At 37.5% G+C, this 12,514-nt stretch overlaps 1 protein-coding gene across 1 annotated transcript in view; it reads left to right on the top strand.

Moving 5' to 3' along the window:
* Nucleotides 1-12,419, top strand: part of LOC104526967 (potassium voltage-gated channel subfamily KQT member 1) — a gene marked incomplete at both ends in the record, with an annotated part of 14,671 nt that extends 2,252 nt beyond the window's left edge. The window contains 5 exon segments of the mRNA XM_029085628.1: nt 775-871; nt 1,329-1,469; nt 7,353-7,463; nt 9,914-10,009; nt 12,297-12,419. Coding sequence (XP_028941461.1) covers nt 775-871; nt 1,329-1,469; nt 7,353-7,463; nt 9,914-10,009; nt 12,297-12,419 — 568 coding nt within the window.
* Nucleotides 12,420-12,514: the final 95 nt, after the last annotated feature.

Genomic DNA, 12,514 nt, shown 5'->3' with positions numbered 1-12,514 from the left:
AAATTGTGCATGTGTTGTCTGGTCCTAATGCATTTATGTCTGGTGAGGATAGAAGTGCACATACCCCCGCCCCCTTTCTCCAACTAGGTGGGTTCTACCCAAATCCTGGTTTAGTTTCTTGGCTCAGTTTTATAGGAACTCTTTCATGCTTCATGTCTCTGAGGTCTTCAAGCTGCTTCTTCATAAAATGCCTGTGGGTAGTGGTTGTGAATCCCTGATGGGCTGTGCTCTGGAAGGTCACACCACTTAGTGTTCTTGAATGAGAGAGCACAGGGCAGTGTACTGTGCTCTGTGTGCTGGCTGCAGCAAAGCTCTAGGGTTGCAGTGACTCTCATAAAAAGAATACTTTAAAATATTATTGGACTGCCTAGTTCAAATTGTCTATGAAATTCCTCAAAGGTGGGGAATTCAGATCTTTAGTTTTCTGTTTCTCTATGTTGTTTGCCACCCTGGTGAGCAGGCCAAATATGAGTTGATGAATGATTTCTAGAGCATTCACAGTTTGTGTCCAAAATTCCTGAATCCTTGAGTAATCCTTACTAACCATGCATACAAAGGTCTGGGTTTCTCTTGTGCAGTCTCCCTATGCTGGTCTTCATAACAAACAAGATGAGGGATGGGTGAATGGAGCGAAGAGACAGGCTGCTAAGTCATAAAATGCTATCTTTTGCTCAATTAAAATAGTCTTTTTGGAAGAGATAGACTTCCCATCTCTGCCTCTGTTTCTTCTCGTGTATCTTTAGTCTCTTCATTCATTTAAAAACTGTTTTCCAGGGGCATCCGATTTCTGCAGATTTTACGAATGCTGCATGTCGACCGTCAGGGAGGTACCTGGAGGCTGCTGGGATCAGTAGTGTTCATACACAGACAGGTAGGCTGGAGTACTCCGAGGAGTAGCATAATAATTGATGCAGACTTGTAGTTGGACTTCACCACAGAAAACAAAACTTCTGAAAACTAGTCTGAATATTTCTAAAAATAAGTATTTAAATTCCAAAGTTGTTTTGAATGTGGAATCGTTTGGAAAAAAATTACCCAGCTACTTTTTGGTGACCAAAAGGTTAATGTGTCACCCTTGAAAGTGAGGAGGTTGTTTGGACTCTGTGTGTGACCTGTACATGCTGGACCAAGTCATCAAAGTGTAAATTCTTTCACCATCAAGCTCAGTGGATTTTTGTTAATTTCCACAGCCAACAGTCAGTGTCAGTGTTTATTAATTACTGAAATTACATTCTTCTGTTCCAATTACCTTTCAAAAACCCATCACTGATAGGTAATGTAGGTGTCTCAACAATATCATAATGCCATTGGCTTGATTCTCTTTGCAGGAACTGATAACTACACTCTACATTGGATTTCTGGGCCTGATTTTTTCCTCTTATTTTGTGTACCTGGCTGAAAAAGATGCTGTAAATGATTCTGGAGAAACAGAGTTTGGCAGCTATGCAGATGCCCTGTGGTGGGGAGTAGTAAGTATAATAATTTCACTTGTACTAAAAGTAGTTAACACCTTCCAATGTGGAGTAAAATTCAAGCAGGCATGAAGTAAGAACAACACTTTGCAATGACCTCTTATTGCTTCAATACACGTTCTGGTTTTGTAATCCTATGAATCTAAGAAAATAATATAGGTGATCAGTAGTTTTATTTGGTGTTTATAGTCTTCTGGGATCTGAAATGATCAGATCGTGAATACAAGATGTAAAACATCTATCCTTATTTCTTTATCCTGTCTTCCCTTCTATTACAGTGGTTACTTCTTGCTACCTTTCTCATGGTAGGGTTCAACCTTCTAAGGTGTTAAGAGTCTTGCTAAGTCAGGGCTGGTGTTTTGGGGGTTTTTGTGTGTGGATTTCGGGGAGGAAGGGGTTGTCCTTTTTAAAAACAGGTACCTGTGGTTTGCAAATGGGCCTGGGACAGTAATTCCCTGTTTATTCAGAATGGACTAATTCCAGAACAAGGAACATCTGAAATACTTAAGAGATCCAGGCACAAGAAAGTGATTATATTGCTTTGGAAACCACTTAGTACCCTTGTGTGGCATTCATCTGTGCTATGTTGACATGCCATCTTGCCCAGAGATTTCTCAGGTTTCTCTAAGGTGCTGCCCCACTTTGGTGTAGATGTATCTTTAGTTCTGCTAATAAAGTTCTGCTTTCTTGCTGTTGATAGAAACAGTTGTGCCTTTATTTTCATTTATTTTAAGTACTTACTAGTTTGGCAGCTCTATTGTGGGCTTATATTTTAGTAAATGTTTTAATGTTGTTGCTTCTGCTGGTAGCAATTCCCTCTTTCTTTTCTCACAGGATATGCAAATATTAGGTTGGCTGCTCTGTTCTGGGATTTCCCATCTGTAATTGTTTCCCTTTCCTTTTCCTATTACAGTTCAAAGAAAGGTACTTCTTGGAAGCTGTTTTTCCTTATTGTTAGCATTAAAGCAATGACTTGTTTTTATCTGCTTTAATTGTATGTAGCTTAATAAAACAAACTGTCATCATTAAGTGCTACAGATCTTGAAAATACATAGACATCACTAATGATTCCATGCTTGCATTTTCAAAATGTGCTGATCTTCTAGAGTCTTCCCTTTGCTGTTAGCAATCAAAAGGCATTGTTTCCTTTTTCTTTAACAATGAGACTACTAGTAAGTCTTACATACAAAAACAATAAGACTAACACCTCCATTTTACTAATAACACATATATTTTTTGAGAAATATCTTTAATAAACCTCTGTGTGTGTGCTACGTAGTCTTCTCTCTACAAACAGTACTACTTGCTGTTTCAGGAAGGAAGGATCTATTGATGAGCAAGTCTACTGCAGGTCACTTGGTGCTATGTGTAGCCTTTTTTGAATCCAGCAGGTTTTGTTTGGGTTGCTGCTGAGATCTGCTGCAGATTTCTTTCCTCGTGCTGTCTGCCGTGGTCAAATACAGCGTCTTTTAGGATCAGAAAACTTGCTGGGTAGCACAAGGAAGTGGCTTTCTGGCAAGTAGCTTTTTTTGATGCTTTAATGTTGGTGTTTTGCAGTACAGGGGTCAGATGACTCAGTAATTAACAGTGGCAGATGTAGCTACATTTAAAAACACATGCTGTCATTGGCATTGGCATTAAAAATTGAATGTGTGACAGACCAGATTGGCTTACTGAAAATACAATAAAACCTTTCATCCGATCTGTCAGGGTATTGAAATATTGTTGTTTCAGGGAATTGTTGCTCAGTTAATAGGCATGGCAGTTATTTTGTCTTTCTAATCACAATAAACTTATTTAATCAATAGGTTTAATTATGATAATATTATTTTTCTGTTATAATTTCTATTATGTTGCAGCATGCCACTTGAAAAGTGATACTGCATTAAACGAATCCAAAAAATAATTTAATATTAAAAATAGAATTTAGTGTCATAGTTCTGCTCTAAATGCAGATACTATGCCTTTGCTAACTGCTAAAAGAATTTAGTGAAACAACTGGAATGGATTCAGGTCTATCCATTTCTGGTGTTTTGATGCTGTAATACTCTTCATGCTTTTTGGATCCTTCCTAATGAAGCTCTCGCTCATACAAAAACTCTTCAAAGTGTTAGGTCTAAAACGTTTTAGTTATGTTTTAGCTAGCATTTTAGGAATTGCTTAAACACCACAAATTCTGATCACCGGAAACCTGTCTCAGTGTGTTTTGAACTGGACACACAGAAGAGGATAACTCCCAGCTCCTGTCTCAGGTGCTGTCACGGGTACGTGATCTGTCTGGCAATGCAGCTGATCTCGCTTCTCACAGACTTACCTTACACAGCAGAGAAGACTTCTGGAAGAAAAGTACTTGATCATGTTTTCACACCTCCTTTCTCACTCTACAACATTGCACTTTTGATGTTATCTCAGCTTATGCTTACGCTGCTAAACTAGTTCTCTGGGTAGCAACAAGAGAATATGTAACATAGCATAAAGACAACCATAGAAAAGGTCTGTGTTACCACAGCTAAAGTGCATCTGGATTTGGGTACTTTAATATTACTGTGCTTTGACTAGAGACATACCCATAGGGTGCATAACTTTTAATTAAATGTTCTTAATTGTCATTGTTGTTATTTATAAATCTATATTGTGTTTCCATTTCCATATGTAAATTGGCCTCCTGGGTTTTATTTGAATTTCCTTTGAGAAGTCTGGGCTGTAGCTATTTGCCATTCCAGTTTATGGGCTTCTTGAAGAAACCTAAGGTTACCTTGTGGCATAGAGCAAAGATTTGTCTGTATTATTGCCAGTTTTGAATGCAGCACAGTATAAATAATAGTATAAATAATTCTAACTGGCTGAATATCTATATGTCTTTCAAAAGATAAGTTTAATATTTGCATGTAAAATACAATGTGCACCTTTCAGCTCCTCAGTGCAAGTATTCAAAATTACTCTGCTTACATTGTCCTTCATGTCCAGGCTTAAGAGTCTTAAAAACCTAGTATAGATACTGGAAAATAAAAACCAGAATTTAAAGAATAATAAGAAATTAAAATGCTAAATGTTCTCGCCAGATCTGTCAAAGATGACCCCCTTCAGGGAATGTTACTGGCTCACTGTCTCTGGGGTTTGGTGGGGTTTTTTGAGAGTTTTTTCTTTCTTTCCTTCCCCTTGCCCCTGAGCATTAAATTCAACCATGCCTCAGGCAGACTGAGGGGAGCTTTCCTTTTGATATCCACTGAATGATACACAATTTCCAACCTTCACATCTGAACAAACATCCTTCAGGAAAACCATTATGTGGATTGTGCTAACAGTCTCTTTGATCATGAACACTCTTTGCCACAAGCGATTATTGAATATAGCCATGCATGGATATTCCAGCAGGAGCTGGTCAGTGTTTCTGGTGTGTCGCTGGATGTTGTTCTTGTATTACTTGATTTAATCAAGACGAGTCCTGCAAGTGGCTTGGAAAATTTGGAGTGGTATTTGGCATGCAAAGCAATACCTAGTGCAATTGGTTTTGAAGTCAAAGTGCTGCAAATTCAGAAACGAGGTAGATAAGATATTTTTGAGATGACTTTCTCTTATTTGCTTTAATGCTTAGGGTTTTTTTAATCTTTTAGCTCATGTCTGCTCCCCCAGTCCTGTGGTGTCTGCCTCTCTGATACTTCCGAATCATAGAACCATAGACTGGTTTGGGTTGGAAGGGACCTTAAAGCTCATCCAGTCCCAACCCCCCTGCCAGCAGCAGGGACACCTTCCACTAGACCAGGTTGCTCAAAGCCTCATCCAACCTGGCCTTAAATACTTCCAGGGAGGGGGGATCTTCCACATGTTCTTGTATTTTGTAGCTGTTTAACTATCCAGGTTTTTGCAAGGCACACAGCAAGGATTTCAGCTGTTCCTCACCTGATCAGTTTGCAGTGCTCATTTTAGCCTGGCAGACTTGAATAAAATCCCTCCCCTATTCAGTGCTGATTGAACATTGCTATTTCTTCTTGCTCTGTGGATTTATGCTTCATGTTTCCTTCTTCAGACTATTGATGCTTATTTAATAGGAACAAGATCAGTCTTAATACCAAAGCCTGTGGTGATGTACATCAGATCAAAGTTGTGAAATAGTCAATAGAAGAATATAATTTTGTCCCTAATTAAAACAATTAATTTTCCATGCTGCTTCGCAGAGAAAATTTAATGTGTGAGCTCTTGTATCAATTTAATTTCATTATGACAATGTATTTACTATGCTAGAGTAGAAGTTGAGTCAGTATTTCCATTATAAGATCCTGTTTTGCAACTGTAAAATTAGTTTTGTACTCTTCAGGGGGTTATAATCTGGCTGTAAAAATTCATTTAAGGCAGAAACTTGGCATGTAAGGTTTCAACAGCATATATCTTAGGAAAAAAAGAAAATGTAATTTTGGGATATAATACTTTTGTAGATGGATTAGAGTTATGAGGGCAGAGAAAAATGCTAACTTAAACACAACCTTTGATTGGCTACCCAATTGCCAATTTATTTTTTATTTTATTTTTTAAATCCAACTCCCTAACAAACAGCATGGAAAATATTTTTCTTTTGTCACTGATGCTTCATCCAGACCAATTCAGAAGGGATGAGTGGGGTGGTGGTGGGAAAGAAAAGACAAATACTTCTGCATTGTATATGAATTTTTCTATAGTTATACTTCAGTCAGCTTAAAAGCACCTGGTTTTCATTTCTAGTTAATATATATGTTTAAATATGACATTAGGAATGTAACACAGAATAGTTGATAAAACTCTTCAATGACAAGGATTTGTAAATATCTTTAAAAAAAAAAAGAAACAAACTTGAGGCAAAACCCACTACCTTTTCTCATATTCTTTGATGTGAGAAGGTGTCCTGGGCAGCTGAAGCCCATACTGTCAGCAGCAAATCTGAACAGCCACCAATTGAGGTGCTTCAGCTGCTGGAGAGCTTTGTGTGGCTTCACATGCTCTGATTTGGTCAGCCTTCTTCAAAGTCACAGATAACAATCTCTCTAATTTCCCAATTCAGAAAGAGCTTGTGACATAGGTGAATTTAAATTGCTCTCAGATGCCAAATGTATCCTTCTTGCTTCAAACAAATCCATTCTTTCCTGGAGCTCATGCAAATGACTTACTGAGCCTCGTTAGGCTACATCACCATGGTAGTAATCTTTACTTCAGTATTTTGAAACCCCAACTCAACAGATGTTTCCTGCCTGTGTGCATTAAATTGTCTGTTCTTGCTCTCGATGTATCATATGAATTAGTGATTTGTTAACTACGTTTTCAGGATCTGTTGCTGTGTGGAAATTTTTCAGTTTCTCTTGCTATTTATACCAATATTATTCTGTAGGGTACTTCATGTCTGACCCCAGTCTTAGTCCATGGTTACAGTGTGTACATATACATATAAATATATATATATACACACATACTCTTTCTGTGTAATGCTGTAATGCTCTCAGCAAACATCTCCTGCCTGTAAAGAAAATCAGCAATTCAGAACTGTTGGCAACCCTCCTGCTAAGGAAAGTGTGTGACGTGGGCAGGCAGCCCATATCCCCATAACTTCATATGCGGTAAAGTTGCCTCAGCCCTGAAGACTTAAATTAATGGTTTTACTTTACAAGATTTTAAACACGTGTTTTATTGTAATTCAATTTCCTGTACCTTTTTCCGTCTCTTAACGGGGCGGGGGGAAGCAAACCTGGAGAGCAGTTACCTTTATTAATGTCACACAGACTCTCCCAATGTCATTGGAAGAGTTGGGCATGCAACTAATGTTTCTTTAAAGTAAATAAAAAAGGAAGAGTGAGCAACAGCTCAAACCTGACCCATTAATATTTGCTGTAATGCTCTATGTGTTTCTCTTTACAGGTGACTGTTACAACTATTGGCTATGGTGATAAAGTGCCTCAGACCTGGATAGGAAAGACAATTGCATCTTGTTTTTCAGTATTTGCAATTTCATTTTTTGCACTGCCTGCGGTAGGTTATCTTCTGCTTTTGCTGGTGATTTCACGTTGACTCATTAGTCATCAAAGGAAACTTTTGTTATTGATTCTTTAACCTTTCATTTAACCTGATGTTATCAAAGCTTTGTATTCAATGTTTATATTGCAGTTAAAATACACGTAGCTTGTAGAAACCAAAGAGCTTCTATAAGTAGATAAAAAAAGTGTTTACTGTACGCAGCGCTAGATTTGGTGTGTATTTGAGAAAGGGATGTTTCAAAATACTTTTTCTGCCTGTCTCAGAAGTGTAAAGGAAAGTATTTCTCATGCTAATTACCTCTGGACTCAGTGATGTTTTGGTTTTTTAAGGCATTTGCTCATAGTTTACTCATCTAATTAGGTCCAGGGTGAACTGTAGAGTTCTCATACACATCCTTCTAGCAAAGCTGTCAAAAAAGTGCCACTGGCAGAGAGACAGCAATAAGCAGCCAGGGATGCTGATGCAGCTCTCTGCCAAATTAACATGTCCCTGGCCAAAGCTCTACTTTCCAGAGTGACCTAGGGCTGAGCTTTTAAAGGTGTTATGGTACTTTGCACTAAAACAGGTTCCCAAGTACTTTCTAACAAGAAATACGGCACTTGAGTACCAAGGGTAAATTCAAAGTCAGCAAAACCTAGACTGTGGTTTGAAAACCTGAAACGTTCAGCGCCAAGGGTAGTTAAGGATATTTTTTTTCACAAATTTAGCAGTACTCCTGAATTGTGCTGTTAAAATATTTATTTTTCAGCAAGTTTTTCAGACACAAACAGTTGTGTTAGCAGATGTTAGTGTAGTTGTGGCAGGGAAGTGGTGAGGATAAGTAAAGAATGGATGAGAAGAATATTTTTATGCCAGTACCATCACAAAAATTCTTCACAACATGAAATAGTAACTACTAAAATTCCAGTGGCTTATTAAAATTAGTCACTTACTTTAAAGGTATGCAGCCTTTTGCAGAAGAGTAATTCAGTGTAGATTTTCATACTCTCCAGCATCAGTTTGCCTTTAAAGTGTATTCTTCCCTGCCCCCCGCATTGTAATCTCTTTCACATTTATTCCTTGTTTAGAAGACACATCTGGTAAGTTAAACGGTAAGAAAAATGCCAAAAGCTACTATTTTGACTGAAGACCTAATTTGTTTTTTTTTTTCCTCAGACCTGAATGCCAGCAAAGATGTTGTATAAATAATTGTGTAGCAGCCCCACCTTCACAGTAATGCTTTTATGTTTACCTGTCAGATTTCCCTAGTTGTGTGTAGAAATCAAACAGCAAGCACCTCTTTATCAGTGTGATTTTATTACTGAATTAAATTGTTCTTGTGAGTTGGCCCAAGGGGCAAATTCAGGGTTTGATGCTTTAGCAGTTGATAGGTAGTAACTATTGCATGCTGCCTTGGTGCTGTTTTAAATAAGGGGAGCTGGCTGAGATCACAGTCAAAAGTAATTGTTGTGGCTAAACACAACTGGTATGAGTTCTGGATCTAGCAACGATCCTTCATTTGCCAAATAAGTGATGTCTGAGCATCATTAACTCTTTGATCTTTACTAAATGAATGTAATAGGAAGGGCCTTTCCTGTTCCTTTCAAAACACTTGATGATTAATGCATTTCTTATAGGTTGAGCCAAGATCACTGGCTGCTCTGACACCTCGACTACCATATGTAGAAAATGAATTATGCTTTTGTTGAGTAGGTGTGGTCATGTAAACTGATTTATAGAAGATCTCATTTTCATCTATGTTACTAAAACCTCTGTTAAATGTCTCTATAGCTATGTAAATGATTACATAATTGGCTTGCTCTGTACTTAATTTTGGGCTTAATAGTTGTACTATGTTCAGAAGCTGGTTTGGGTTGTACAGCATCCAGTGCCATTAGTCCAAGTTCTTGTTCCTAAGAATGGATGAGATGGCTTTGCTTTGAACTTGCTGAACTCTTGACCATTCTGTAATATTCCTTTTCTTCTTCCTTGCCCTCCCCTCCCAGCATGGCTTAACATATAGAAATAGAAATGACCATACTACAGTTAAAAGATCTTCTTTGTGACCTGAATCATGTCACACCAAAGCTTCACTTCTCATAAAAATGAAGTTAAGCACATCAGGTTAATATTTCTCCCTGTTCTGTCATTCCCCTGCACAAGCATTTATGAGGCTTTTAGAGGGTATGAAATACCATTTCTACTTGCTCTTCAGCATTTGAATCCAGCTGACTTAAATAGGCTTTGGATCAGGGCATGATAGCATTCATAGTTTGTTTCAACAAGTAATACTAACTGAGTCTAAAAACTTAACAGTATTAAGTCATTTCCTCTAAATAATTAGTTGGGTTTTATGATGCTGAATAGAAGTTTATTAATGCAACATAATTTGGCAAGCTTATGTGTGGTTTTTTTCCCCCTCTTAAAAAAAAAAAATTAGATTTGTGTTTTCTTTCTTCCCACAGGGAATTCTTGGTTCAGGCTTTGCCCTGAAGGTGCAACAGAAACAAAGACAGAAACATTTCAACCGTCAGATTCCAGCTGCTGCCTCTCTCATACAGGTACTGAGTTCCTGCATTTTGATACTATCATTTCTTACCATTTAGAGTTTTGGGTTTGGTTTTTTTTTTTTCAAAACTGTTGGCAGTATTTCCATGCTTGGTTCCCATTAAAAATTGTATAGGAGTTACAGATGCAAGTCTTTGAAAATCCCACTTTTAATGTAAACTAATGAGCAGAAATGTTCACTCCCAAATCGATGCAAACTGTTTAATTCAGCTGGTTAAAATCAAGACTGAAGACTATCCTGTCGTTATAGAACAATGTAACTGGGGAAAACCTTATGAAATACTATGCTGGCAATAGCGAAAAATAGGCAGGAGGCTTCATGTAAAATTGTACTTTAAAAAAACAATACATTGTTGCTTGTAAAGGCAAATGTTAAATATACTTAATTTTGCTTGGGACGAATAAATTCTTAAAAATCTCAAATGTAAGAAAATTAAGTTAGAAAAAAAAAAAAATCTTGTCTGAACTTTTCAGCTCCAGAATAGGTGGCTGGAAACCACTGGGATTCTGCAAAATCAGACTTTTTGTGCAGGATGACATACAGGCAGAAACATTTTGATCCTCTCTGTTAAAAATTCAGTTGCGGTTCAGTGTCAGTAAGGTCAATGAGATTTTATCCTTTACTTCAGTGGACCAGCATTTCACCCTGGAGAAGTATTAATGTTGTTTCATTCTAGCTTTTTCCAGCTTTTCCTCCCTTACTCAGTATCTACATGTAGCTTTAGAAGCACAGGGAACAAGTTTAAAAGAAATCTAGATGTACACCTAAGCCATATAATTTTTGCATTCTCATATGACTTATTTCTCTAGCTTCATGAGTGAATGTGGATTTCCAGGTCAGGCTCTTTATGGAAACAGTAGCTAACTGTAAAGTTTATGCTTGAAACTAAACAGCCCCAGAGTTAATGTGAAAAAGGTTTAAATTTAGGGCTCTGGTTATAGGCAGAGATTATCCAAAAGTCTTCAGACTCAGTGTGTTTCATTTGGATTGCATGGGCAGAAAAAGGTATGGTTTTGTGAAGAATGAATTTTTAGTGTTCCTACTGATTCTTTTGGGAAATCAACCCCAAATTATTGAGAAGCCTGAGACTGCATGTCCAGAATGTTGTACTTGGCTCCATCTGAAATGTTAAGGAGGAGTGGAGGATAGACAGTGAGTTGTTGACTACCTGTTCTTAATAGTGATAATTGTGATTTACTAATAGTCTCAGACTTCTAAAGGCCCAATTTAATAAGTGCTCTACAAATAACTTACAAAAGGATTCTCCTTAAACAGAGAGATTTATGAAATAAGTACAAGACAACAACTGAAACGAGTGACACTTTTTTCCTGTATTCCTTCATGTTTTCTCCTGGAGGCCAGTTGTTTCTTCCAGTATCCTATTAACCGTGGTGGGAATTATATGATGATTGTCTGATCCTTTACTCTCCAGGGGTTGTCTATTTTCCTCTGTCATTCTGCCTTGCTTTGTTTTTTTAATCTAGTGTTTTCTGGCCTTTCCCACTTTATAGGCCTTTCCCACTTTATATTTTGTGCATATATATGTGTATCCTTATTTCATGTAGAGCGTAGGTGAGGATCTGCCTTTTTAATTTGGTGACTAATTATTAATCAACAAATAAACAATATTTACACATTTAAGAGAGAATGCAGAAGTGCTTTGTCTCTAGTTGGTCATGTTTCCTAACCCTGCTTTTCCTCCTTGTCTTAGAACGTAGTACTTTAGGTGATTGGCAGGAGGGAGGATTGGGTTTGGGTTTTGGCTCCTGGTTAACCACTGGTGCTGTTCCCTCATGCTCTTGGTCTTATTTCTTCATAAGAATATAACCCTACTGACCACATCACGATTGCTTTTTTCCTGATAGTACTCTTGTAAGGCAAGAAAGAACAATTTTTTTTGTTTTCCAAGCAGGAGCCTGAAACACGGGATGCAATAGGCAAAATGGTGAAGGTCAGAGAGTAAAAATGGGGCAGAGCAAGAAATTCAACCCCAATCTTTTGAGTCCAGTCTAGAATTTTCTCTTACTATTTGTTTGTTGCGAATGCAAACAAAAATTGCACTTGAAAAGCCTGAGCTTCCTTTCTGGTTTGCCCAGTTCAAACTGTGTGTTTTCTGTTTACTAAATAAAGATTCTGAACTATGCTGAGTTTACTTTTCCAGTGGGGAAATTCAAGAATGCTATTAAATAAAGAATGATTAAAGTGCTACTTGGAAGTTCCTTTGTAGTACAGATAGCTACAAATCCAATTGCCCTAATTGTTTTAACCATTTGTTCTAGACTGCGTGGAGATGTTATGCAGCAGAAAACCCAGACTCTTCTACATGGAAAATATACATTCGAAAACCTGCCAGAAATTATCACTTGCTGTCACCCAGTCCAAAGCCGAAGAAATCTGTGATGGTACCAGTAACTGATATTTCCTGTTATAGTAATTTAAAATTTTTAAATTAGATTGAATTTGTTTGCTCTCTACAGGCTATTTGTTGTGTTTATTT

The sequence above is a fragment of the Antrostomus carolinensis genome, unplaced genomic scaffold, assembly GCF_000700745.2.
Source record: "Antrostomus carolinensis isolate BGI_N321 unplaced genomic scaffold, ASM70074v2 scaffold25660, whole genome shotgun sequence".
NCBI classification, from domain to species: domain Eukaryota; kingdom Metazoa; phylum Chordata; class Aves; order Caprimulgiformes; family Caprimulgidae; genus Antrostomus; species Antrostomus carolinensis.
The sequence above is the reverse complement of the archived record's forward strand: the minus strand, read 5'-3'. Positions and strand labels throughout refer to the sequence as shown.